Here is a 22,847-nt window from a genome sequence, read left to right as displayed (position 1 = left end):
TAGTACGGCTTAAAAACCGCTAGAGTTGGATTCCAAGGACTGTATCAGCAACTTGCCCCCTAGACGGGACACCCTGGCAGCCTCTTCCTTGGTGAGGACACAGGATGGCTCTACAGCAAGAATGGACTGGCTTTCCACAAGTTCCACTCTGTACGCCCCTCTGCCAGGTCCCAGATCTCAAGATCTCAATCTCAGAAGGGAGCCCTCAGCAAAAAATGCAAGAGCGTGTCCGCTGAAATCACTGGAAGGGGCATAGCACAAAAACTCCGGGTAGGGGCTTGACGCAGACTAGGAGAATCTCCGCTTTGTGAGAAACATTTAATTCAACACAATGAATTACAAGAGGACAGATTTACAGAATAATAACCGTAACAGACTGTTCAAAAAGGAAAATAATTTTCACTGGCTGCAGTACCAGGTAATGTTCCCCAAAGCAAGACTTGGTAGAGCAGCAGCAAAGTACAATTCAGTCTTCTTGCAGTACTCCAAATGAGCAATAGCAAAGAATTTTGTATTTTCAAATCTTTAAGAAAAGAGTTCATATAGTATCAATCACTTTGCCATGGGATATTTTTCAAGGAGCAAAACCCTATTCAGATCACTAAGCTGAACTACTCCCAAAGGCTATTACTTTCCAGGCAATCCCCCTGGTCCCTTGCTGTCACTGCTAATCATTCTTACATGATAAAGGCTCTGGGAGCTACTTTCTTCCCCAAGTTTTGGGATACCAATAACTTGTACAATTGGTTAGTGGCACAATATTTAATCCACCAGTTTATACTGTACTCTCAGCTGAGACGTCCACGCATGAATTATGCAACGGATACCACCCTAAGACTAAAATAACTTTTGCAACCTAGTCAGCACATCCTCCAAGCTATAAACTCTCACCTCCTCCCCATCTTCTCCTCCCCTCTCCCTATCCTCCCTCCCCAGGTAAACTCATTTTTAGCCACAAGTTACCCCAATGTGCTCACAGATGTACTAGAAGAGACTGAAGAATCAATCAAGGTACCCACGGTGAAGCCAAATACTTATAAACACATTAAGGCAGGTTTCACATCATTTCATTTTTGGACACAAAATGCTGGTCACTTCACTGCACATGCAAATAAGAAAGATTTAATACTTAATAAAAAGCTTTAAATTCGTTTTTAAGATATCAATCATAGAAAAATCAACCTTTTTCCTTTCTTGTTTTAAAAGAGGTCAGAACATTACTGCACACAGAAGTAGATGTGTAGACACACCTATTGGAATGGATCCCCTTCCCTCCACACACACAGAAACAGAGGTCAGGGTTCTTGGCACCAGAAGAGAAAGGAGGAAGTTTTCCTCATTGTCAGTCAGAAATGAGGCATCCTTCCATTCTGAGTTGAGAAGGTCCTTCTGACTGGACTTAACCCAAAGTAAAATATACCACAGAGTGGGTATATTTATCTTCGAACTTTATTCGGCTACACTCAAGACATCCACACAGCTCCATATCAAAAACGTGCACGGTAGTGCCTTCAGTGTGGTGCTGGAACTAACTACAAAACTGATTGCCATTGATGTAAGACCAATTCCTCAAGCGTAACTCCCCCTACTCACCAAAGGTGGAGGAGGCACTGGCAGTTCATCTCTGAGACTACGCTTCCAAGACCAATGTGGTCTTGCGAGGAAAAGGAAATTCAGTGACCCAAATTGACACATGGAATGACAACCCACAACATAAAATGACCTCCCTACAGTCTGGTACAAACAGGTAGCCTACAGCAGAGTAGCCAAGGAGTGAAACAGCATCTCTCTCACTTGTGTTAAGAGAGAAAAGTGTTTCTATGGGTCATTGTTAAAAGGTACTTTGATAGAAAAGTTTAAAAATGTATCACCTATCACTGACCCACAACAAAAAAAGAAAAAAAAAAAAGACAGGAAATTTGGTTCCTTGTATTTTCCCTCCCACTATTTTATATTCCTTTATTCCCTCCCACTTTTGCATTTCCGATTACCCTACCCCTTTAGAAAAAGGAAGGGGAGTAGAGTTTAGTCAGGTTCCATCTTCAAAACTACCCAGCAATTAATGAACCATCAGCTTCTCAATGTTTCCTGAAGTGTACATCAAAATGGTCACAGGTACAGTTGGATTGTTGGTGCAATTTACTCGGCAGACACTCTTGGCTTTGTAAATAGTTGTGCTGACCCTGCTGATAGGGTTTATACTGGGAATTCTTAGATGGAACTCCCTAGAAGAAAGAGAAAAAAAGAGCTTGTAAGTCAGTATGAACTTTTTATACCTTTATAGAAAGTCTGCCTTTAAATGAATAAGGCACCACTGCCATAACATATCCATTCATTTCTTTATCTCCTGGTTTTCACCTTCAGCAGTTCGCTCTGGTTCTTTGCTGTTACCAGACCTTTGTAGTAGAAAGGAATGCAAGATATTCACTGTCCAAATAAAGCTACCGTTCATGGTGTGGTAAAACAGGAAAATAGAAAGCCCAAGATATAAGATGGTATCTCCCAAAGGCCAAACAGATTTCATGTTATAATCAACCTTCCAGCTTGAAGGATTACTTAACATAAAGCACTCTTCCTTCTACCTGAAATACAGCTGCCACTCCCTCCAAAGAGGCTTTTCTTTTCCTCTGCTATTCGTGCTAAAAATTGCTTTTTTTTTTCCCCCCCTCCACATTCTTGACTCTTGCCTCACAGGCTCTCGGATGTCCATAATGGAAGCACCCAGGGTACCGGCTACCCCATTTCAGTGACAGAACACTAATTGCTTTTCTTAGGCTAAAACTTAAAACGATCAAAAATTCAAATCAGCAAGTTCTGTTTTCATCTCACTGCATGAGCTCTGCTGACGACACGCACAGCGCTCCTGGCTAGGGTTACATCAAAGGAACACGGCAAGGAAAAACTGCTTCGTAGCACGGGGTGCTGTCCCTGCCCAGCGCAACACGCAGCAGCGAAGGGAACTCCTGTTGGTGTATCTTGACTTGGCCTTACAGATCTGCCTTTTTCTGCATGGCTACACTGTAAAAATTCATTATTCAGAGCTATTTTGGCTTACAAGACAATAAAAAAAGACTCTAGTTGCACCTTTAAAAAGTTCCACTGCAGAAGTGCAAGTCAGAGACACACCTGAGAACAAGCAGTAAGCCCCCTGTGATACTTTCAAGGGATGCACAATGTAAAGGCACGTTTCTGTGCATCCTGCAGTTATATCGTTACACAATTTTAAACTTTTCAGACATTTCCAGAGTTTAAACATATACATTCTTCTGTTGCTTTCAGTTTAGAAATTCCCACCACGCCTAAGTTTTTTAGCAACTTCCCTCTTTTGGTAATCGGCTTGCCTTTTTTCTAACTTTCTGTAAATATGATTTAGAAAATTCCATAAACATGCCCTCTAATATACCCTGCAAGAAAATGCAAAAGTGAGAGAAAAAGGCAGGCAGAGGGAGAATCTGAGTCCACGAGATGTCAGCTGTCCTTTCTGCCCACAGTGTCCTCTTGCCTATCACAGGCAGGAATAAATAAATAAACAGGGGGGTAAAAAATGACATCACAAGTAAATGAATTTTTAAGAACTGATCCACTTTCAAGACAGAATCTTTAAAGTGTTTACGGGCACGCTCTGGTTATGCTTTCAGCCCATCTGACACAGCCCTAAGGCCCAGAACACTCCGTGACCACACAAGCACTCACCAGACATTACTCATCAAAATACTTGACTTGTAGCTGAAAGCATGGCTACTACACCTTTAAAAGTGCACGATAAAAAGCAGATCTGTCAATATATACTACAGGCCCTTCTGAAAACACTTCTGCCTTTAATGTAGTACAGTTTAAGGTGAGAAAGGATGCTGCCACGTTACCTGGACTATACATTCTCCATCTCCTGGTCATGGTCCTGCTCCTCCTCCTCCTCTTCCTCTTCTCCTTCTTCCTCGCCTCCTTCTTTCTCTGAAGGAGCTTCCCCATCTCTTGCTATTTCCTCTACGTGGGCAAGCATGTCAGCCATCAGGGCTTCCTCCAGCCTCTTCCGCACCTGCTGCACCAGTTCCTCTTGCTTCCTGCCCCAAATCAACGAACACCAACATCAACCCTCAAAGCTGGCTCTTTCAAGGGAAATTAATCTTAAATCACTCATGCATGAGGCTCGGCAGAAAAGCGCGGCTTTGAAAGAGCCCTCTGTAAGAAATGCATATTTTAAAAAATTGCCTGGCATTATACTATAAGTGAAGACGAAATAAACACTTTAAAAAAAGTTGTCCAATATTTTCTGTTACAAGTCCTTAGCATTGATTGCAGCATTTTTAATTCTGGCTGAAATTTGCTTAATCTAGCAGCTGACTCGAGACCTTTTTTTTTTTTTTTTTTAACTCCTAGTACTAATATTAATTTAAACAAGAAAAAGTCAACCTACCCTGCTCAGATTTCCAATAATGAAACTGGAGAAAATTAAAGTTTCTGACCATTTCAATCTTTTTGCTCATTTCCCTTTTGGGCCACAATCTTAAATTTTACAGCTCCTTTTGTGTCAAAGTCATCGTAAAGAAGTGATCAACAGTCAGTGGCTCGCGGGACTCCTGGTTCATCTCAGCCACAGGAAATCATAAAGTTACAAAAAGACCATTTTCCCTGGTTGTTCATGTATAAATCCAGCACAAAAAAAGGCATCCTATTTATCAGTCAAACAGCCAAAACAAGTACTACCTTTAAATGCTGTTAATGAATGCAAAGTAGCGTGCTTTCAGGTTAGTGTCTTTGCTATATTCAGTTCTCTATCGAGTGCTTAAAGCTAGATTTGACCAGGCTTGATTTAGCAATATAATTAATTACTGAAAGCAAGCTATACCTAAATACATTGCATCCTTGTTCGCTGCCACCGCAGCAGTTAGTGCTTTTATTTGGTCCTGTGCTGACACAGTAAGGTGAAGAGAATCGAATCGCACTCCTCAGGATTTCTCCAATCCCTTCTTGGCTTAGAGGTGCATTAATCAAGGTTACTCCAATTCAGACGCCTTTTTCATTAAAAGGAGACGTACTCTGACATGAAAAACAAACATGAACCTGAAACCTCAGAGTAACTGAGCACGGTCAAAATAAAAAAGAATGGGCTTCAAGTACATGCCTGTATGACAGCAGCTTTGTGTAACAATTTTTTTCTACTCTACTGATAAAGAGGCATCCAAATTAATTCAGCAAGCCACAGTGCTCCATCGGATATTTATAACTTGCCATTGGGGAAAACAAAAGAAAAATAAAAAAGCGTACTGTTTTACCACAAGAAATCTTGTTCCAAGACAGTAAGCGATATTTCTAGTTAATACCTAATATCTTCATCTGTCACCATAAATGCTTTGCAAAGTGGCTGTGAGGTATTTAGCCAAACTCCAGGATTCTTCTCTACGGCCGCAGACAGCTGTCCAGTGATCGGCATCGTGCTAGTGTGCAGAGCACTAGCGATGGCAGAGAGAAGGGTTTCATCAGTGCAACCAGGTCCAACCCCTGCAAGCAGGAGGAAGAGCCGTGATCAGCTTTGCACAAGACAAAAGAACAGCGCATCAGGACAACGGGCATTATTTTAGTTTTAATGGCAAAGCACGCACCGTCGTTTAGAAATCTAACACAATGTAAATCCCACTCCTCAACATTTCTAACAGCAGCTGTACAACTCTCTCCAATGTTGTTTAAATCAGATGAATTACTGATTTTGTTACAACAAATAAAAAAAATAATGGGAAATGGAAGCTGTTTCCATTTTGCTTCTGCAAAATGAACAACAACAACAAAAAAAAGTCAAGAAGCTTTGTTTCAGCATCTCCTCAGGATGAAGGGCACCGAGCCTTCCAGCCAAAGCACTAACAGTTCCTGCTGAAGCAGGAACGGGCCCCAGCACTGACAAGCACTGGAGAACAAGGAGGTCAAACACAATACCTTCAGATCACTGCTGATTGGTATCAAAACGCCACCCCTGGAGTTAAGGGCAGACTCTTGATTACCTTGTAAACCTTTTGGAAGGTCCATTGTTTTCACCAGCTCCTCTGCAATGTCAAAAGCATTCAGTCCACTTAATTTCTTCTCCCAGAAGAGCTGACATCAAAGAAAGTGTTTATTGGCACAAAACAGAAATGGAATCGACAACTGCACAAAGCACCTGCTTAGTATCAAAAGAGGGAAAAACACTGCTGCAGACAATTTTATATTGGATTTACTACAGAAGGGGTCTGCCACGTCTGATGGCAGGGAACTATCCTCACAACAACTCTGTCCTCATCTGCTGCCTTGAAAAAGACTTTCTTTTCTGCAGGGACCGGTACTTTCACTGCTTCTGAACTGGAACAGCAAGGCAAGGCTTGCTGGCTTTCATGTCAGTGCACGTAGTGTCGGACAGCCCTTTTTACACTCCCGTTCCTCTCTTGCTGTCCCACATACACCACAGAAGTTAAGGAATGCAAGAATTGTATCCAAGCTCTTCCCAAGGTAAAGCGTTAGTTCATTCCTTCCCAGCTGTTTCTCACGACAACTACCACATCTGATCCTTTACTGTATTTTGAATCACAGGTTCTCCTCAAGCTTAGGCACGTGTGAGTGGATGGCCTGGTGGGAAGTCAAGATACTTTACCTAGATACACCTTCAACTCTTAACTTACGTGTGTAAGGATGATAAATGAGTAGCTACAGTACCATTCCTCTTGCAGGAAAGCAATTTTATCTAGGCATTGAGAAACCAACTATTTACCCCAAGCAGTCCACAAACATCCTCTTTGATCCTGCCAAAATCAACCAAACCCACACTATTTTTCCGATCACCAGTTCCCAACAAGGGGAACAGGGACAGTCCCAGCTAAAGCACACGGGCTGGATATTCTCTATCCACACCTTTCAAACAGGTGAATTTTAAGCCAGCACATGACGGGACTCAGCACTGCTTTCAAATTCTGAAGAAACATTGGGAGTTGTGCTGACCAGGTTACAATATGCTGCAGTCTGGTAAAATATTTCAAAGCTGTAATTCAACAGGCCCTTAGATGTATAATGCAGAGAAGGACACAAAAAAGAGCAATTTTGCCCTATTCTATGCTATATCACAGAAAATGAAATATACAAACCAGTACATGTATATATATTACAATACAGTGTATATAGATATATTTGTTATTTCTACATACATACACAGATAAAAACTTTTAAAGGACCTTTTCTCAGAAAAGGGACTCCAGTGCCACCATAAACAAGAAAAGACTACATAAGGAAAGCACAAGCAGAGTCTAGGAAGCTGCATTACAACAAGTAGTAACGGGAGCAGCGAAAGCACACAGGTCAGGTTACAACACTTTTGCTACCGGAGCTGATCTCTGCTGTCTAACAGGTCGCATTCACACACCAATCTGTACTCACATAGCAATATCTTCCACAACAGGGATACAAATCTCTGTTCAGCTCAAAAGTTTTGCATATCAACACCGTATCTTTAGTGTCATCTTGTATTGTCTTAACTAGCCAAGGAATAGCAACGACGTTATGAACACGTACGCTCTACCTCCTTAGGAAACCATGCTAAAACCCTACCAAAAAAACCCCTGCCCCAAAACACATAAAAAAACCCCACCAAAAAACACGACAAAACCAACCACCCAACTCCATTTCAAATGGAACCTATCACACATTTCACAAAGGTAGAGTTTAAGTACGCAGAAGAAGTTTTCAGTGTGAGAGGTGGGGTAGTTTATAGGGTATTTTTGAAATTTATTTTGTTAAAATCACCTTCCTTCTTGGATTGATGTGTTTTAATTCCGCTAGACCCGCAAGAGTTTGAAATGTACTGATAATCGATACCGATGACAGCATCTGAACAGACTAATAAAGCTGAACATCTCGTTTCCATAAGTCATAAAGATGGACTCGTTACAGGAAAGGATTCACAGAACCCTTCGGTGTGAGCTTTGCACAGGACACAGCATCACAGTATGATAAGAAAACCACTTTGATTTTGTATTGTAACAACATCCCAAGTGGATTTATGACCTTATTCATACAGGTAGAGTTAACTACTAATGATACACGCATCTAAAAAAAAAGGCCCACGCAGGGGTCACAATCCCTTGCACTACATCACAAACACCACATTGTATGTGGTCTGTACAGGAACAGGAATTTCTCGAAACACAGAATTCCTATAGAACTGGAACATTTGATAGTGATTCTAATCACAATGTGAGTGTCCCCTAAAGTAGTTATGATGTCTGTCTAAATTTGTAGATAACACTTGATTTCAGCATTAAGGAAATGAAGGCTTAACTGCAACAGAATTGTAATCTAAACGAAGGCTGGAGTCTAGTTGTAAACCACAGTGCAGACAGCTCATCGACTATATATTGGAAATGGGGTTTGGCTCAATTGTAAAAGCTGGGTGCACTGTAAGTTATTGTTTCTGAAATATGAGAGACTTCAGATTGCCACGGACTATCTGTTCAGCATCACAAATTAAAGCAGTTTATTTTGGGACCCTCCCAGCAGCAAAATCAGGAGTTTGGTAGTCCTGGAGAAGTTACTAAGCTACACGCCTTACCTGCCGAGGCTGGTCCACGGCTTTCTGAGGGTCACTCTTCACCTTATTGCTGGGATGGTTTGTGATCTTTGTGACGGGTTGTTTGAATATGGAGGCTGTCTGCCTAACAGGCAGTGCTGTGTTCAAATCAGGCTTGCCCTAAAAATTTCAAACAAAAGGAGGGGGAAAGCCCACAAAAAATATTTTCAAGTTTTTGAAATACTACTACAGCCATAAAGATATACAGCAGGGAAGAGCAGAGAACATGGACTTGAAAACTTGTCTGATCTCAAGCCATGTGAGATAGACTGCTAAAAATGCATAACTACATTCAAATCTTGCCTTAGACCTATCAAAATCAAACATTTTCCACTCTTTCACATTCTACTTAAAATGCTAGCCTCCTCTCTCTAGTTTTAACACATTAGTTTTAACACAAATTTGACAGAATTTAGAAGTCAGAACACTGAGTTTGCACGTTGATGAGCCACTTGTAGAACACTAGAACAAAGGATTTTGACATGATATTTGTAATAATCAGAAAAATCATGAAGTCTGATTTAGAAAGCGTTTTGTGAATCCAGAGTTTCTGAACCATTCTGTTTAAATCCAGTTGTGGACACCAACAAGCAAATCAATACAGGTGGAACCTTGATCACTTTTTCTACCTTCAGTTCTTAACAAACCTCAAGTTTTTAAATGGAGCTTATAACAATCAATTTTTCACTACATGACTGCGTTTTATGTTAGTGGAAACACAGGAAGACTGTTCCGCATTCCCAAGATCTAACATGCAAATCTTGAAATGGCTGTAGGACACACTTTGTTCTTGAGGATGCAGACACCGCATCTGCTTAACATATTTATTCATGAGATGTAGAAAAGATGTATTCAGGACAAATATTCTGAACCATCTGTGTGCTAATCCATTTATAAGCCAATGATAACTATTCATACATTTATTAGAAGGCCTGGCCAGAATTTTTAGCCTGTGAGATGTGTGTTAGCTGCTGGTCTCTGCAGCGAAGGCATGCTTCTTTTAAAATACCACCACAGCTCCTAGCGCTATAAGAAAATGCTCTAATCACTCTGATGGTGATGATTCTTGACTGGTTGACATATTTAGAAAACAAGCATTAGACTGTTTTCCACATTTAACGTTTAGGTGCACAGGAATAAGCTTTTGGGTTCTGAAAAAGCTTTTAGCATCCAAGGAAGATACTCAAGAATGCCTTGAGCCCATCTATCCAGACAAGCAGTATACCAATGTCACTGTAATCCTGACTAAACCTGAGCAATCAAAATTACCAGGTGGCAAATGGACTCTTATTTTGTTCTACGAACAGGCCTTGCCACCCTCTTGCCGCTTCAGCTTTCTGCCCGCAATGCATGCCCTCCTTAGCTCAATTCCAAAGCAGAGACACCAGCATGGCCTACGGAGAGTTCCAGGGAGCTGCTCGCAGGAGGCTGTGTTATCTCCTCATCCCTGCTGCCCCACACCACTCCTCTCCCCCAGAGCAAACGCTAGCGCAGAGCGGAGCCACTGCACAGACACAGGAGTCAGCCGGAGATCCGGGGCTCTGGAGGAGATCCTGCTGGAGAAGGTGATCTCACACTCCAGGAAGGGGAATAAAGATGCCAGCCCTCCCTCCAGCCCTTCTGTACAGAAGATTTAGCAGTTCCGCAATATTCTTCCACGGTGTCAGTACCCTGGAAGAATCAGTGAATTGCAGTATTTGTCCGACACCTCGTAACAGAGATGTTATCTCATACAACTCAAGTTACACACATTAATTACAAAATGCTTAATTTTCATGCTATCACAGATACTGTTCCGAGAGGCAGTCAGGCCAGAACAATAGAAGACAGAAAGGAGAAAGCTGCCACTGCCTCTTAATCTTACTTTGGCTTGGTTGGAACAGTCATAGCGCATCCTCTGCCTGTTCTTGTTCATTTTATTCATCAACATTTTTCCTGTGCGGAAGTCAAAAGTGCTCAGGTCCATCGAGCTCCCCAGGTAGCGTGCCAGCTGGGGCTTACTTCGGAACTTTTTACCACTTGGGCTGAAAAAACACAGAAGAGAAACAAGGAGGAAAATTAAAACCCTCTGGGACTTCAATACCAGCACTCGCTGCGACTCAGGAGAGGCAAATTTTATTTCCTTCATGAAAAACAACACAAGCTGAACTTCCCAGAATAAAGCTCACATTAAACTCTAAATGGATATTACTGCTTTCATATAACTCCTTCTCATGATTACTGTGGAAGAGGCAAATTAAGTGCAGGTCATGTTAAAATGTTTTTATACATGAAAAGAAAGATTCAGACCAGGTATAAACAAACATAGCATAATTCACACAGTAAGTGCCACGGAAGATACCAGCACTGATGCACTTATCACTCAGTTGTCTCAAAAAATAAATGCCCATTTCAAGTCTAACTTCCTCTCCCGGGGGTGTTAAGTTTGAGTAGCACCACAAACATCTTGGACTCCTTCCCCCTCTGCCCTGAACAGTACATTCAGGGCTGACCACAAGTCTTTGGAAGCATTCTGAACACTTCAGGATTACACAGGAGCGAGGAGGAAGAACTGATGTTAACTGCTGACAAGCTGCAAAGCAAAGAATTACAAAGCTTCAGCGATGCAAAGATAGAGGTCAAAACCTTGGAAAACTTTCCGTTAGCGGCAAAATGGAAGAGAGATTCTTTTTAAACACCTGGTTTCACAGGAAAGACTACAACCTGGCAAGGAGGCACAGTTACTCCATCTCCTCAATGTTGCTGGTTTTGTGTTTGGTTTTTTTTTTTTTTTCATAATAGAACATGACCTTTTGCACTACTTCAAAAAGCACTGCTAGGTAAGCTCTTTATTTTTTTATGCATACAGCAAAAATAAATTAATGTGTTATGATTGCAGTATAGAACTGTAAGCATGAAGTATTCTTCACATTCTCATTTAGCATCATAACAATGCCTCTTTTTATTCCCTTAATTTCTCTCATTTCTGGTTTTCTGCATCTTGCTACTTGCATATTCAGTCTTGGTAGCCATCTAGGAGAAGCTTACTCCACACACCAAGCACAGGTTAGTTGGGTGAAAGGCATTTTAAAACCAGAAATGCCAGTTACCACCCCACTCCTATTTATCCATTTTCTTCTTTTAAAGAGCTGTTAGTAGCGTTTGAATATTTTTTTCAGCCATACTGCATGGCAGCAGGGTGATCTCCTCCCTCGCCTACGAACACCCTCCGCTCTCGGTGTACCACCACTGAGAAGAGGTAAGGCCATTTCCCAGGGAGACCTCACTGACAGGTACCCACTGTACGCCGTGGTGGTACCTGCGAGTTCAACAACTCAACTCGTAACTTCACAAAATGCCAAGCGTTGAACTTCAGGTGACTGGAAGCAACACCTACATATTAGAGTCTCTCCCTGGTTTTTCTACTGAGGAGAGAAATTATATCAATGCAACTTAGACCTGCCAGAGACAAATCAATGCCAATGAGGTTCAGATGCTTTCTAAGGACAGCTGGAGCTCTGTAATTAAGGTTACCTTCTGTCGCTCCTGAAGTCAGAAATGCAGGCTATTTGTTGCAAGGTTTCTACTTGAAGGCCAGGAATAACTTGAAATAGTAAAGTCCTCACAGGATGAGAGGAAAGAAGCATTACTATCTCAGCAGCATAGACTCTGCTCTGCCACAGGGGTGGTGTTCCTGTTGGTAAGATACCAACGGTCTCTCTGGGGTCTTCTCAATGGAAAAAAAAGCTCAAAGGAAAAAGCCTCTTTTCCACACATTAGCTGCTTCCCCAAAGCCTTTATTAGGGGAAAGGTCTGAAAAAACAGCATAAGCATACAATTTCTAGCACGGGACATTGGTAAACCAATTAGTTCAAGTCAGACTGTATATGCAAAAAAAAAAATAATTACAAAAACCCAAAACAACAGAGAGAACCAAAGTATTAAATGCTCTCAAAAAACCTGAAATCCAAGGTTAATACGAATAATACTAAAACTGAAAAAGTCTCTCAAAGGACTTAATAACCAAAAGGTTGTGATCACCCCCCATACAGCATCTGCTCAGGAAGCTCCTGGCCCCAGTTGCTCCCAAGCTGCTTATCCTGCCGTGTATCTGCTCCCTGCCACCACCGCTGCTCAAGCATGAAAGCATTCATGCAAATGTACAGTTACCCAGATGGGGAGAATAATCCATCTTTAGAAGGTAGGGAGAAGAGGAAGAAACACTTTATTACTGGTTATTCCTCAGCTGGACCAGTTCACTGCAGAACTGCACAAATACTCAGGCCAGAAGATGACACACAGAGTAGGGGTAAGCAGAGAGGAACAGAGACTGGATCCAGACTCAAATCTGAAACCACTTTTTAAAAATGTAAAGGGAGTTATATGCCTCTGTCCAGAAAAAGTAATAATAACCAATTCCAGCAGCTTTCAGGCCAGAGCCATTGCTGCCATCAGGAGAAAACCCTGCTATATGAACAACGTGACACTGCTTCCTCTTCCAAGATCTGCAGCTCTAGTTTATGGTTTAGTGTCTTAATAGTTTTAAAAACAATACATTACAGCGAATCGTGCACTTAAAAGCACAGTGTAACTTTCAGAACAGAGCCAGACATGCTCAGAGACAGTATATTAAATGAACATAGCCCTTCAGCTTTTTGGTTCAGTATGTGTTCTAGTAATTTTTGCAACAAATCTGAAAAGCTGCTCAAAGTCCACATACATCTGAAAAAACCCACCTGAAATGACTCAGAGTCCTGTCTCTTCCTGGGGAAGCTTGGCCCAAAGGAAAAGCACTGAAATGTTCAGAAGAAAAATTTTTATTATGTCTTGAAAAAGGCATAATTTCTGGAACAATGGGGAACAAAGCTAGAACTCAAAGCAGACAGTAAAGTTGCTCAGTAAACACAAGCAGAAAGGAAGCAGCCGGTGTGCTCTGGAGCTCCTGGGGTCCCCGCCGGCAGCTTGGTAGGACACCACCACTGAGGGCACCTACAGACACCGGAGAGGGTCAAAGGGCAGGGTGGGGGCAGCCAAAAACCCACAAAACTTGAGCAGCTGCGATTGCCTGCTGCATACCACAAGGCACAGAAACAGTAAACCAGCACTTACGGATTCTGAACATTGTTCAAACGCTTACGTGCCCTTTAAATGTCACAAAACAGAAAATTTACCCCCTTCCACTCCAGAGCAAAAGCTTTGCTCTGCACTCGTGTTTTTGATATGCAAAGACTTTGAAGAGACACACCTTGGTACGAAGCTGCAAAAGCCAACCTCTTCTGAACAACGCTGATACTGCGATCGCCTTGTACTTGGTTCCTGAATTAAGGTCTTTCACACTTCAACATGTTACGAAAAGCAAGGCAACTGCAAAGTTGCAAACGATTTTACATGCTCGTCCATCAAAAGCTCCAACACATTATCTGCTGGCACAGCCCGCCTAACAAAACGAACCGAAGAGGACTGAGGGGTGGTATGAGCAGACCCAAGCCACCCTCATTTATTATTCACAGACTTTTTGGGCGCAGACTAAGCTGAATGCTTGGCAGCCTATTGAAAGGCCAGGAGCTGCCAGGTGCCTGCTGCTCTCCATGTGCAGCTCAGCCTTTGTTTCCTGCCTTATATTCTTAAGGGGAGACCGACTGCAAGCCCAGGCCCTCTCCCCTCCTCCCTCATTACACAAGTCTCCTCCCCTCCGCTCTCCCCGTTTAGCCTACACAGGATCTGCACAACTTAGAAAGCAAAGGACAAAAGAAAAAAAAAAAAAAAAAAAAAAGCCACGAACAAACCCAGATGTCGCCTGCCTTTCACAAAAAATGGAGAGAGGAACAGCCTAGGTAAAAAGGGTGATCAACAGCATATACTCAAAGCCTCATCTCCTCGGTGGAGGGGTGATGGGTATAATGCAAAATGTTTTTTCCTTCCCTGTTTCAATCGTGCTTCCTCCTGCACAGAGCTGGGGAGTCACAGCCCACCCCAGCCTCCCCCCCACTGCACTTCTCTCCCCATCTCTACTCTAGGCAAAGTGCAGCGTGGGGGGCCCTTTGGGTACTGTATGCCCACCAACACTGCTTCCTACGGAGAGATGTGTACCCTGGGACACCTGACAGACTGCCACTGCTGGTCCCCCCTTCCTGCAGCATCTGCACCAAGTCCTGCCTCAGTGGTCCCACACTCCAACAATTCTGTTATCCCGGGACAGGCCAGCACAGACACTCGCAGCTTTCACCAGAGCACATAAAAAGCATTGGTGTGAACAAGCAAGACCAGGCGATTCCTCCAGTTGCCATAACCCACCCCACAACTTCACAAATCTGAACAGCAGCATCTCCCCATCCCTCCGTAAACGGGTGCCCTGCATGGAGCAGCCGTGGGGAATCGAGCTGTCCCAAGCAATATTTACAGGCACATGGAGGCCCCACACCACTGCCAGCAGTGGCGTGTAAGGGATGCTCCCTGCCCCACAGGGCAATGGGGTTGTCTTTGTTCAGCAACTTGGGCTCCGACCACACAAAACCCACCAGAACAAAGAACTTTGATACAAACTCTCTCAGATTTCCAGAAGCACCTCACCCCTAAACAAGAACCTGAGTGGCAGTCCCATAACACAGGAACCAGCCCAAATATAACCAGACATTTTTATAAGGCTCATCTCGAGTATCATAACAACTTCCCTGGGGGTGCTGCAGGTAAAACAGAACAACCAAAAAGGACCAAAGTACAGGCCCAGTAAAAGCATTCTCCTCCACAATTTTTTTTAAAAAAAAAAAAAAAAAAAAAAAAGTATATAGACCAAAATACACTTTGATTGTGTTAAAAACACCTTCTTCAACTTTTTAGGTAGGTGCTACATAGGTAAGAAATTCACAACAAAATAAGCTTCACCCAAGAGATTAGTCAAGTCTTCCAGAACACCGATTATCAGCTGCTCCTTGAAGCAGAGATGAGCAGCAATCCCAAACTTCTCGGACACTTCGCCATCAAACCTTCAGCAGAAAAACACTATGAAGAAAAGCCACACAAAGCAGCACTAAATTCTCCTTCCCCTGGTTGAGAACACTGAGTTTGAAGAGAGCCTTTGTAGCTAAAACTCTCTCAAAGATGACCCACCACTTCAACAACATCCTTGATACACTTCCCCTCCTGAAATCCTGCATCCCTGCATGTTTCCTGCTCGCTCCGAATTTGGCCCACAAGCCCCACCGCATCAGCCAGCCTCACTCCTGGGCTTCCCAACAAGCCAAAGGCACAGATGAGAGAACACACTCCAGCTCAAAAACTTCTGCACAATCAACAGCTGGTAAGCACGAGGTTATAGGCCTGTTCCTAAAAATCTGCCCAGAGACTTACACCTCAAGGAGGGTTTAATTTCCAGCCAGTGATCGGCTCGCACAGCCTCAAATCTCACAGGCTGAACATACTCGGCACAACCCCATTTGTCTTGCCACCCCCAAAGCAGAACTCGACAGAAACCTTCACACAGAAAGCACGTGCTGCTAGTGCTCAGGGTTACAGAAGGAAATCTCCAAACAGCGAGCACAGCAGCCCTAAACAACGGTTCGGGAAAAAGCAGTAACTGCCACCCCGCTGCTGACCACCTCGGCTCAGCATTAATTCTCAAGGCTGGTTATTGCAGACATGAGCGCTCATTTCCAAACCATGCATGCAATTTTCCACAAGCACTTATCGCATCTGTACAGTCAGGGTAGCCAGACAAAAAAAATCATCCAGGTAAACAACAGGCAGAAATAGCAGAGGGATTAATAAATTGCCACACATATTTTTTCTGCTCTGAGGTACAGCAAAATGCAACAGTAACCAAAAATTAGTGCAGCAGGGCCCTATTACACCTTTGATCTCTGTCCAAATTGATATAAAAGGAAAATCCATTATAACTCAGGAACAACAAATATGCTAAAAAACATCCCCTCTCCCCCTCTTTTTTAAGTTCAGCTCCGAGACCACAACTTTACAAATGAAGTAAGTTCTTGGCAAAACAGACATCTTTAAAGCTTTCAGCTGCACCTCCTCTAGTTGCTGCTGGTGGTCTTTTCTTCTCCCTGCAGACTCCTAGCTGCAGTGACGGAGCCAGCACCTCGTTTTACGCTCTGCAGGATGATGTTTGCTGGTTCACCCGCCACCCAGCATGGCACGCTCGCCTCACCACCATAATCTGATTTTTTTTAAAAAAAACCCCATGCAATCTAACACGCGCAGGAGTCGATCGCATACGTTTTGCTGACTAGAAAGGCCAGATAAGGACACCTGGATAACTTCTGCGACGCTCCTGCAGCTCCCGACGGACCTAAGTTTCACACATCAGCTCACGGGTGCACTGAGGCTGCTTCTTATGGGTGCAGGAAGGATCCATATGGCCCACCTACAGCCATATGAGACACACACGGGTATTAATAGCAATCCTGCAGGCAGAGCAAGCGGCTCCCCAGCCACACGCTTCCCCCACCGGCAATACTTTCAGGATAGCGCATCCTGAGCCCAGCCCCTCGACTCCCACCTACAGCAACAGCCACCACCGCGGGCAGGTGCTTCTTTTTGATGCTCCCCCAAATTCTGATGCTCCCCCAAATTCCTCAGCGGACAGAAAAAGCAACGGACGGAGCCACGGGGTGGCCACTCGCGCCCGGGGCTACTTCACACACACCTCGCTCGGCTGCTGTTAAAATAACCCACCTGTGCTGGCCTGGCAGCAGCACCCCGAAGCGGGTGAGCAGGGGTCCCCCCAAAGGCCGCTGCCCCTCCACACTGGGTGGCTGACAGCTGGGCTGGCGGGGGGTAGCGCAGAGCCCCCCACGGTGGTGCACCCCCAGCAGTGCCCCCCCGGGCCCCAGTGGTGTCCCCCCCCAGCCCCAGTGTCCCGTCAGCAGTGGCCCCCCCAGCAACAGACCCCCGAGCCTCAGTGCCCCCCCCAGCAGTGTCCCCCCCGCAGTGTCTCCATTGAGCCCCGCTGCCCCCCGCCCCAGCCCCAGTGTCCCCTCAGCCGTGCCCCCCCCCCCCCCCAGCAGTAGACCCCCGGACCTCAGTGCCCCCCCAGCTATGCACCCTTCGAGCCCCAGTGTCTCCTCAGCACTGTCCCCCCCCAGCAGTAGACCCCCAGGCTTCAGTAACCCCCAGCCGTGCCCCCTCCTCAGCCCCAGTGTCCCCTCAGCAGTGCCCCCCCCCCCCCCGCAGTAGACCCCCGGGCTTCAGTACCCCCCCAGCTGTGCTCCCTCCCCAGCCCCAGTGTCCCCTCAGCAGCCCCCCAGCACGTCCACCTGTAGCGACAGGCAGGGCCCAGCGACCCCCCCGCCGCGGCCTCCCGCCCCGCCCCCCGGCAGCGCGGCCCGGACCCCCGGGGGCAGCGCGGCCCGGCCCGGCGCTCCCACCTCTTCCGCTCCATCGCGGCGCGGCCCGGCCCGCCGCTCCCTCCGGGCTCCGGTCGCCTCCGCCGGCTCTTCCCGGCCGCCGCGCTCTCCTCCCGCCGGCGGCTGCTCCCCGCTCCCCCCCGCCCCGGGAGGCGGCGCCGGGGCCGCGGCTCGTCCCGCTCCCGCCCGCCGCCCTCGCCGAGCGCGGCCTCCGCCGGGCCCTGGCTCCGCGCTCCGCCGCGGCACTCCCGCCTCCCCGCGCCGAAGGCGGCCGCTGAGCTCCGCCCGCCCCCACGGTTCCGCTCCCTCCCCTGCCACCGCTCCGCCTCCGCTGGATCCCTCCGCCCGCGCGCGCCGCGGCAATATAGTCCCTCCCCACCGCCCCGCTCGGCGGGAAGCCAGCCCCGGCGCCCCCCTCCCCCTCGGCCCCCGCCTTACTCCAGCGCCGGGCGCCGCGGCCCCCCCCCGGTGTCCCGGCAGCGCCGCTTTGGGCATCTTCCCCGCGCCCGCCCCGGCCGGACTGGCGGCGGCTCGGCCCGCGGCTCCGCTGGCGCCCCCTGCAGCCCTGCACCGGCGCGGCAGCCCGGCCCGCTCCCAGGGGCACGGCTGGAGGCGGCACCCCTGGGCACACGGCCCCACGGAGGGGACCCTCGGGCGCACATGGCCCCACGGGCATATGACCCCACAGAGAGAACCCCCCAGAGGGGACCGCCCCCGGCGCATGGCCCCAGGGGCACACAGTCCCACAAAGGGGACCCCAGGGCTGTACGGCCCCAGAGGGGGGACCCCAGGCGCATGGCCCCCCAGAGGTAATTGTATGGGCACACGGCCCCACAGAGGGATCCCACAGGCACATGGCCCCATGGAAGGGACCCCCCAGGGCACACAGCCCCATGGGCATCTGGCCCCACGGAGGGGCCACTGGCAGAGCCAGGCCTCGCCCGGTGTTACCTTCCCCCGGGCCGGTGGGCTCCGCACCACGGCCCCTCGCGGGGGCTCCTCCACAGCAGTGGCTCCACGCAGCGCACGGAACCCCCTCTCCTGGAACAGTGTCCAAAAGGAAGTCCAGCAAGAAAGAGAGAAACCTGCTCCGGAGGAGATGATGCGAAGACAAAGCAATGACAAGTTTTTCCAAGAAAAAATGCAAACCACAACCTACAGTGGATGGCCAAACCCCACCACAGCACCCGGAGTGTCGGGCATCGCTCACCCTCTCCGAACCCACGTGCTGGAAAACACCAGAGTGGCCAAAGCATGTCAGAGTCTGTAATTTTCCCCAACGAAGGAATGACATAATAGGAATTATTTTTTTTAAGAATCCTGCACCAACCAACAGTGCCAAAACGATCACCATCAGGCTTCCAAACAGCGCCGATGCCAGGGATCCTGGCCGCAGGCACCGCTCCGCTTTTCCAACTTTTTCTTCAGTCCATTTGAACCTCCGCTGCTTCCTCCCGGCCCTCACCTGTGCAATAAGCTGGTGGTGTATTTACTTGTTCAGGTTTATTTTTTTCTTTAAAACAGAGCTTGCTCATTTGTCCCAAGCTCCAAAATTTGGAAAACAGCAGGGAGTGCAAGGAAAGATACGCCAACGTGTCGTGGGTGGGAGAAAACCCAGAGCCCCCACGCACAGGGTGCAAGTCGGACAGACTCTGGGGTGCAAATTGAAAACTACTTCCAAGAGCTGGGTGCGCCTGTAGGTGCTGGGTTACATTTGCTTTGTACAGGAAGATTTTTATATTTAAGATATGGGATGGTGGGAATTTTGTCTTTAATTTAATCAATACAGTTTTCTGTTGCCCTGAAGGCACTCCATCTCTCTCTCTTGTTTTTTTGTTTTGGTTTTGATGGTTTGTGTTTAACATGGTCTCCTGGGCTCACACTTATGAAATACTTTGCTCTGCTACCACCGTTATTTCCTGCAATCTCGAACACACAGGTCAGAAAAGTTCCAATTGCCAGTATTGCTCAAAAGCATGTTATTTTTTGTAAATCCACTTTCCCTTTCTGTAAAACCAAAAAAACACACGAACCCCCCCCAAAAAAAACCCCAAAACCAACACCTTGTAACCCAGCCAAACTCATACTATTTTAGCCAAAAACTTCCAGTGAAATACAGCTCGATTAAAAATGAGCCTATAAAGGCAAAGCGAGGCACAGAGGGACGCAGTTAGCTCTTGTTGAGCACAGCAAACAGCGAAACTGGGTGCAGACCTCAGTAAGGGTGAGACTGCAGCACCCCCCACATGCTGCGGGGTTCCCCTCTCGATCCCACTGGCAACTACACCTGGGAGCAAAAGCAGAAGCAGAGTCCTGCCCATATCTCACCCCCCTGCTCCAAGCCACCAGGGATGGAAACCTGGTAGCCCTCTCTTTCACACGAACCACTTCATTTATTTTTTTTTTTTTATCCTCTTTTGCTAAATAAAAATTAAAGCCTCCCAAAAGAGCAAACCTTTCACTAAGAAATGAGATTGTGCAAGACACACCATTCACGTTGGGATGCTGCATTCTGAGAAAGACAGGGAGTGACTGGAAGCAAGCCAAGAGGAGAGTGATGAAAATCATCGGCTGTCTACAAAATTACCTGTGACGGAAAAGGGTTGTTTAGTCTCAAGAAAACAGCTGAGATCTCATAATAGCCTTCAAATACATAAAAGGGAAAGAATTACTGGGCTTGTATTGCAGGAGGGGAGGCGAATTTCTTTTTTTCCAGACATATGAACTGAGAAGTCAAGCACAGAAACAGATGATGTAGAGGGACCGTGAAATGTGCCTCAATGGCAGAATAATAAGAATAAACTGGAAAAGCTGGGGAGCGGATCCCGTTGTGGGGTAGGAATGGAGAAGGTGACCTCTTAAACATCCACTGAACCTCAAGCTCAGGGTAGCAGGAGTTCGAAAATCGGTTTTCACTGATAATTGGCTCAGCAACAGCTTATAGAAGGAAAACATTTACTCGCCTACGACCACATGAAATGTTTGAGTAGGAACTCTCCCTTGAGCCCAAGGTACAGACACGAAGGTACTTGCAGACACTGCCACCAGCTGAAAGCGCATACAGCTGCCAGAAAGCCCAAGTTGTTCCAGAACTAGTAGATAATCCAAAAATCACCCAGGTCAGTTGTTGTCAGCCATGGAAGCACGCCACAGGATATCCTGACAGGAGAAACACCCCGATTTAGCCCTGCAGGTAACCAGCTGAAAGCTTCCCACTCCGCAGCCACATATCCCAGGCCCAAAAGAGAAGCCTATTCCAGAGCAGGATTCACTGGGGAGTTCCCGACCTACCAGCCCCTGGAGAGGGGCATAATCTGAGGCTGGTCCAGGAGAAGAGACAGACAAGGGCTGAATGTAGCAGTTGTCATTGCAACCACCTCAGCACTGTCCAACTGCCCTGTCCCATCTCCACTCATACCCCTCCTGATGAAAGTACAGTGGAGGTACCAGCATGGACAGACGCCCCAGAACGGCAGGCAGGAATGCGAGCTTTCCTTTTCTTGGAGGTGGTTTTGAAGTTACATCGTTAACCCAGAGCTGAAGATGCTTTTTGATTTCTGTAAATCCAAAGCCCTGTGAGCTCAGCTGCCACTGTGCCCTCCAGTGGAACTCGCCAGGTTTTGCAGGAGACGCTTCTCTGTCGGGTCATTGTCTTTTAACTGATTTGTTCATACAAATGTATGTGACATTTGGTTAGCTCATTCTGAAAAATATTTAACTGTTAGAAAAGAGGCAATGCTACAATATTAAAAATGAGAAAGATCACTCATGACGCTTGAACAGTAATTATCTGAATTTTAACAGAAATTTGCCCAAGAATGCACAAGATACTTGTAATAGCATATTTCTGAAGTGTGCTTGGTCTTGTGGAAGGAGAAATACTAGAAATTAAATCAGTTATACACTAATCCTAGCGTTAATTAGAGACAAAGCTATCATTTGAAATGCTGCAGAAAACACAAGCAGCTAAACAATCGCCAAAGGGCAAACAAATCTAAAGGCTGTACGGTTCTTGCAGTGCCTGCCTGTGCAGGTTGGTATTTTAGGCATGTTTTTCTCCTTTAAGTATCTTCTAATCTTATCTGCCGTGCACGATGTTATCGCTGGGGCTTCGCTAAAGGTAACTCTCACTAACGAGGACTGCAGCCAGATGAGATCAGGGTCCCTAGAGGGACAGGCAACACAGACAGACCCTCGGCTCGAGGCCTGAAAAGCTCTCAGCCATGCGAGCAGAGAGGCTCTCCCACCCCACAGGAACAAGCCAAAACTAGGTCATTTCTAAAGGCAGCAGCATATTATGCCCGTCCTGTCTAGACATGTTAAACAGGAAAGTAAGAGCAGAGACTCTAATTGTTCGATTCTGAACTCGCAACCCTGATGACATGCAAGCACAAGCTAATATAATGACCACTTCCGAGGCGTACTTTGGCTGAAAATGGATCAATATCGCTATAAATAGCGTAAGGCTGTTGCTGTCAAGCATTGCCACCGAGAAAAAACTTCCTGGGAGTCAGCCAGGAGTTCAGGAGCACTGCTGCAGCAGGGCAGTGGGACAGCCTGAGGAAACGGCACGCTTATCCCATTCAGCCATAAGCTTTTGTCCCATCTTACGGGACACAGTAGGGCAGCAAGGTGAGTTTTGCACGTGAAAATTATATTCCCTGCCCTCCCCAATTAATTATTGGTGGTGCTGTTGAAGCAATGCTAAAGAAATTATTTTGCTAAATAAGTAGTTCAAGCATCCTGCGCAGTGCCACTGTTTAGGCAGGTTTTACAAGAGTTTTCCATAGAAACATCACTCAGAAACCTTCAGCCCTGAAGGTGACACCCGAGCACCACAGCTGCTACAACTGAGATTTTTCCCTAAAGAGATTCAAACCTTTTATTACAACCAGAAAATTATAACAAGGTGAAGTTTGGCACTAAAC

At 46.3% G+C, this 22,847-nt stretch overlaps 1 protein-coding gene across 3 annotated transcripts; it reads right to left on the bottom strand.

The window, feature by feature from the left end:
• Window positions 1–304: 304 nt before the first annotated feature.
• MBD3 (methyl-CpG binding domain protein 3) lies at window positions 305–18,016 on the bottom strand. Of its 3 annotated transcripts, XM_040591389.1 has the most exons (9): window positions 17,941–18,003; window positions 16,823–16,937; window positions 13,297–13,353; window positions 10,446–10,605; window positions 8,564–8,701; window positions 5,994–6,084; window positions 5,322–5,499; window positions 3,864–4,061; window positions 305–2,225 (listed from the first exon to the last, which is right to left on the bottom strand). In XM_040591389.1, exons 4-8 carry the CDS (start codon window positions 10,545–10,547, stop codon window positions 3,869–3,871), a joined length of 702 nt encoding a protein of 233 aa, XP_040447323.1. In that variant the 5' UTR covers window positions 10,548–10,605; window positions 13,297–13,353; window positions 16,823–16,937; window positions 17,941–18,003; the 3' UTR covers window positions 305–2,225; window positions 3,864–3,868. The 3 variants fall into 3 exon arrangements, with proteins under 3 accessions (XP_040447323.1, XP_040447322.1, XP_040447324.1); XM_040591388.1 differs by lacking the exon at window positions 16,823–16,937 and having other exon boundaries at window positions 17,941–18,016; XM_040591390.1 differs by lacking the exons at window positions 16,823–16,937; window positions 17,941–18,003 and adding an exon at window positions 13,806–14,250.
• Between the last annotated feature and the right edge of the window lie 4,831 nt (window positions 18,017–22,847).

The sequence above is a fragment of the Falco naumanni genome, chromosome 4 (assembly GCF_017639655.2).
Source record: "Falco naumanni isolate bFalNau1 chromosome 4, bFalNau1.pat, whole genome shotgun sequence".
Classification (NCBI taxonomy): domain Eukaryota; kingdom Metazoa; phylum Chordata; class Aves; order Falconiformes; family Falconidae; genus Falco; species Falco naumanni.
This window is presented reverse-complemented; position numbering and strand designations above follow the sequence as displayed.